This window comes from Astyanax mexicanus, chromosome 3, assembly GCF_023375975.1.
Source record: "Astyanax mexicanus isolate ESR-SI-001 chromosome 3, AstMex3_surface, whole genome shotgun sequence".
In the NCBI taxonomy this organism is placed as follows: domain Eukaryota; kingdom Metazoa; phylum Chordata; class Actinopteri; order Characiformes; family Acestrorhamphidae; genus Astyanax; species Astyanax mexicanus.
Window position 1 is genome coordinate 65,304,307 of NC_064410.1, and position 5,694 is coordinate 65,310,000.

Consider the following 5,694-nt stretch of genomic DNA (forward strand, 5'->3'; position numbering starts at 1 on the left):
GCCGGTCCAGACGAGCGTGCAGAGCGGCGCTGGTGCGTAGGCGTGTGTTTGTGAGAAGACTGAGGTCCTGCTGGTAAGATGAACCCCGACCGCTCCGCTCCCCACCCACTCGCTCGGCGCGAGCCCGGCTGCTGCTGGATGGGAGCCGGCGCTGCTGGGGCGGGAACTCTCGCCGGGATCATAAAAGTCCTGCAGCAGTCGCATTAACTCCTGCCTGCTGCGCGTCAGGCCCGGATCCTGCGAGCACCAGAGGATTGATGGATTAAAAAGCCGAGGAAAGAACAATACTGCCCCCCCCCTCCCCCTGCACCCGACCTGCCCCCGACGCCAGACAGTGATGGCAGGGGTTCAGATTCGTCTCAAGATCAGAAACACCAACAGCTCAACTCCCCAAACCCAGACCTGAACACCTCCAGGTGCTGTTTACACTGGAAACTGTTTACAACAGTAAAGGGCCTTCAAATGTCCTGAACACAGTTTACAGATCCTTTTCACTTGGGGGCGTCCCAATCTCATTATCCTGAAGCCTGATCTGATGAAATAAACACTGCAGCAAGACGTTACCTGAAGTTTAATGATGATCTGTGAAAATGATGACAGTATTGGGGTGAAATAATCAGTTTATTAGGAAGTGCTGCAATCTGGTGGAGACTGTGTTCCTGTGGGTGAACATTATCCTGCTGAAAAATGCTGCTGCTATCAGCTGGAAGTTCTGCAGGAGAGAAAGCAGCAACACATGTATCTGCAGGATGTTCTGCACAGATCACTGAGATCACGGTTAGTGTTGATCACTATTAGATCACTATTAGGGGTGACCGACCATCACTGTATGAGATGCTCCTCAGATCATCAATCACTCCAGCAGACTGTTGGAGCAGTGTGTCGCTATACTTGAACCCGATCATCACCTGATCCAAAACAGTATCTGGATTTAATGCTGAAGATGATACAATTTTAGTTTGTATCAGTTTTGATCTCTGGTTAATGACACCACGGTGAACAGGGCAGCGGCCGCTGGACGTCTACACGGCAAGTGATTATTAAAAAGACCATCCGCCTCCTCTCAATCCAATGACGAGCCTCCCCGCGGCACAACGACACTTCTCCCCTTTACCCCCTCTTGTGTTTAATGAAATGATGTTTAATGGGTGACCTGCGTCAGATTATGAATTAAATATAGAAATAAAACGTGTAAAAAGTCAGTGTGACAGAAGAGTGTCAGTGTTTATAATCTGTGAGATATGCGTGTCTGTGTTTGGAAACAGTGATAAATGTTGTGTATTATGAAAACATATTTATATATTGTGATATTATAGTTCCTGAATTTAATTTTAAGATTATACTATTGCAGGAAATAAATATAAAGTAATTGATTAATGTAGAAACAAAATTATACACAAAAGACTATTTCCTAAACAGTATCCTACCTGGACTCTTAATTTATATAAAATGATTATAGTGTAACTACCACAGTAGTCTACCACACGACTAAAGTGCAGTGTAATTAGTGCTGCATATAAACTACAAATAATTAAATGTAAATACAATAAACAGCTAAACAAATATAAAATACACTTTTAAATCTAAATCAGGATATATCCATAAAAAAACTAAAAACTTTATTGTGTCTGATTTTTTTATGATATTAATGTGTACGATTTGATAATCCCTAATCTCACACAGAACAGGAGGAGCAGTGCATCAGTACCACACTCAGCCGCTGGGGAGCAGCAGAGAGAGCAGAGATTATAAAATCAGAATTAAACTTCACTAAAACTCTTAAACCTTAATTATTCATCAGTTACTCCAGACTCTGACGGGATGTATAACTCTAACCTCTACGTTCACACAGCAGGTAAAACCCAGATCTATTGTGATCTATGGTGTTATGAGTGTGAACAGGAGTAACACACTGAATGTGATACTTGATTTGGCACATTTTAATGTGGTATTGAAATCTGATACACATCCCATTCGGATCAATGTGACTCTAAACCGGCAAATCTGACTTCATGATTCAGAACAGAACATGGTCATTCTGGACGGAAATAAAATCACAGAGGACCCCCATAAAAGAGAAATTTACCCCAGAACCCCCTGAGAAACTAATCCCAATTAGATAGGGTTTAAAGTATATTGATATATATAAGAAAACAGTAAGATTTCAGGTAAAGTCACTGACTCATTACTGTAACATTTCTGTCAGCGCAGTCAGGAGCATCTTTACAGCTCTTAATTTAAAGGGTTTATTTTATACTGTTTACTAAAAGATTTACAGAGTTTCCTGCAGCTACTGGGAATATATTCTTCTGTCTCACTGGAGGAAACTGTGTTTCTATTGGTCCGTTCATCATCAGATTCAGTATAAACACAGTGTGAATATAATTACCTGAGGAGTGAGACTCGTTTCTCCAGCAGCGGGATCCTTCTCTACTTTATTATGATTTTCCTCATCCTGCTCCTCCTCTTCCTCACCACTGGCATCATCACCATCATCTTCATCATCATCATCATCACCATCATCTTCTTCATCATCGTCGTCGTCAGTTCCAGAGTCCTCCAGTCCAGAGAAGACGCTCTCCTCGCTGTCTGAGAGATCCTCCTTCTCCTCGTCAGTATCGTCCAGATGTCCCACCTTATCAGCGTTTTTATCGAACATGGGGAGCTGTGATAAAAAACAATATTATTAATATATTATAAAAACCAAATTTACAATTAAACAACTTTAGTTCATATAAACTATCATAATTAATCTGGTGGAATGAATATATATATACTCTTGTGTGAAACCAAACAAAACCCCCCAATCTAACCCCCAAACCAACTAACCCCAAACTAACCCTTAACCTATCCCTAAATGAACCGACAACCTAAACCCAAACTAACCCCTCAAACTAACCCCATCTAACCCCCAAACCCAACACCCAAACCCCCAAACCCAACACCCTAACCCCCAAACCTAACCCCCAAACTCAACCTGAACTGAAATAAACCCAACATGAACCAAAACCCCAACAACACAATGAGAAAATACTCAGTACTCAATACTTTTAAACTGATTTAGAACAGAGAATCCAGTGACCCGTGTGAACACGTCTGAGCTGTGATTGAAAGAGTGAGGAGTGAGTGTGAGAGTGGGGGAGTGAGAGAGTGCGGTTAGTGTGAGGAGTGCGATATTGGAGTTAGTATAAGGAAGGTCTGTACTGTAGTTGTGGAGCTGTTAGTGAGTGAGAGGAGTGAGAGGGGTGAGAGGAGTGAGAGGAGCGAGAGGAGTGAGAGGGGTGAGAGGAGTGAGAGGAGCGAGAGGAGTGAGTGGAGTGAGAGGGGTGAGAGGAGTGAGAGGGGTTGGTGTTTGAGTATTAGAGCCGAACCCGGTCTCAGTTTAACCCCTATTTAATAATATAATTTAATAATAATATAATCTTCACCTCCTCCTCCTCCTGCTGCTGCTCCTCCTTTTCTCTGTTTTTCCTCTTTTCTGTTGTTTTCTTCATCCCGCTGTTTCTCTCCGCTGCAGCTCCGCGCGCCGACATGCTGCTGCAACCATGTGGGTTCCAGTGACGTCACGGGTCAGAGGACGACCACGTGTTAGCCTTTTTAAAAAGTTACAAATATTTTTTTTTAATTAAATATTTTAGTGTTTATATATTTATATTGTTTTTAAAAAAATTAAACACGTTTTTGTTCATTCTCACACCATCGCTGGAGCTCTGTAGTTTTATTATTGTTTTATGTTTGCTGTTTGAAGTACGCTCTAAAGACTTTTTTTTTTAAATACATTTATTTAAATATTTTTAATATTATTCCTATTGTTTTATTTTTAATATATATATATTTGACAAATCTGTAATGTTTGTATTATTCTATGTTTCTAATGTTTTTTTATTTAGCTTTTAAATTTCGAATTACTTTTATTAAAATAATATAAGCTGTATAAATATAAATAATCAGTTAATTTGTAAAAACGTATATACGTTAGATGATTATTTAAACATTAATGTATAAACTGTATTTATAGCGATTGTTTAGTTTAAAGTGTTTTTAATATCATATTTAAGGCGTGAACGTGCTTTTATTTTTATGACGTCACGCTCGGTTCTGGTGCTGCGCAGTTCAGGAGAAATGTGGACGCGCTGGAATTTTCCACTGTTTAACTTTCAGAACAGCGATTTACTGAGTCCGAACAGAACCGCTATCAGCTTCCGAACCGCGGGACTGTGATCAGCGGAACCGGGCGGGCAGGAGAGTAACCGGAGTGTAGCGCTGCGGGACCGGGTTCTGGAGTTTCTGGAGGTTCTGGAGTTTCTGGAGGTTCTGGGAGCGGCTGGGTTTACTGGGCGGAACTCGAGGATGGAGTTCGGGGCTCTGGGTTCTGCTGGGCTCGCGGTTCCGGGCAGTAATGTTCCAGCTTTCCTCACCAAACTGTGGACCCTGGTGGAGGATCCGGAGACCGACCCGCTGATATGCTGGAGTCCGGTACCGACCCGCCCCTCACCCAGAGAGCCTAGCCTAGCCTGTTAGCTTAGCTACAGGGCTAACAGCGCAGATTCAGTTTTGTATTATTATTTACACACACAGAGATTTACTCCCTTAGATAAACCCGATTCTACACAGTTTACAGATTCACACATTTAAACTCATAATTATTTCAGTCAGAAACCCGATTTTACACAATTTCAGTTTAGATTACAGCGCGGCCCGCGGAGCTCAGCCAGCTAATGCTAAGCTAATGCTAAAGAGATGAGAGATTAGCTAAGCTAATGCTAACAGTACTAACTTCAGTAACTGAGGAAACAGAAAATTAAAGAGATATAAATTGAAATAAAGTGTGTTCTGATGTTCAGTAGCTGCTGTAGGTCAGTAAGCGGGTATCAGAGTTATGAGTAAACGTGTTATAATTGTGTCGTAAATGATTAATTGTGTTTCATCTCTAGTAAATAAGAGTGTCAGTCCGAGAACATGATGTTAGCCTAGCCTAGCCTAGCCTATCCTATCTTAGCTTAGCCTAACTAGCTAACTATCCGAGTACAGGCCTGAGCTCCTCCTCACTGTCTTAGTTATTGATTATCTGTTCTGTTCAGTTATTTATAAATTGATCATTGTCTAATAGCATAAATTCAAAAGGTTCTCTCTCTCTGTAACACAGGGAGAAATTGTTAGTGATAAATACTAGCTCCCATATTAATGGGCCTGATTTAATCGTTTACTGTAGTTAAGCAAACTACTGACAATATTTCTCCCAAATTCCAAATGCAAATATTGTCATTTACAGCATTCATTTTTTAATATATACACTCAGAACCCACATGATAGAAAACCAACACAGAACAGCTATTATTATGATTATTATGATTATTATTATTAGCATGGTGGTGGTGTATGAGGTGTTATAGTGTGTTGAGCTGGTACAGTGAGTGGATCAGATACAGCGGTGATTAGCAGGGTGGTGTATGAGGTGTTAATGTGTTTTAGATACAGCGGTGCTGCTGGAGTTTTTAAACACCTGCAGCATGAAGAAGAATAGTGCACCAATCAGAAATAGAGGAAAACACAAACTCTGCAGCAACAGATAACAAAACTAAACAGACGCTTCCTGTTGTGTTTCAGCACGGAAATAGCTTCCATGTGTTCGACCAGGGCAGGTTCTCCAAAGAGGTTCTTCCCAAGTATTTCAAGCACAATAACATGGCGAGC

General features: G+C 41.1%; 1 protein-coding gene across 2 annotated transcripts in view; it reads left to right on the plus strand.

Moving 5' to 3' along the window:
* Nucleotides 1-4,085: 4,085 nt before the first annotated feature.
* Nucleotides 4,086-5,694, plus strand: part of hsf1 (heat shock transcription factor 1) — a 24,361-nt gene continuing 22,752 nt past the window's right edge. For both annotated transcript variants that reach the window (XM_049475661.1, XM_049475662.1), the window contains exons 1-2: nt 4,086-4,476; nt 5,608-5,694. The exon at nt 5,608-5,694 is cut by the window's right edge and continues 22 nt beyond it. In XM_049475661.1, coding sequence (XP_049331618.1) covers nt 4,351-4,476; nt 5,608-5,694 — 213 coding nt within the window. In that variant the 5' untranslated portion in view covers nt 4,086-4,350. The remainder of the gene's footprint in view (nt 4,477-5,607) is intronic.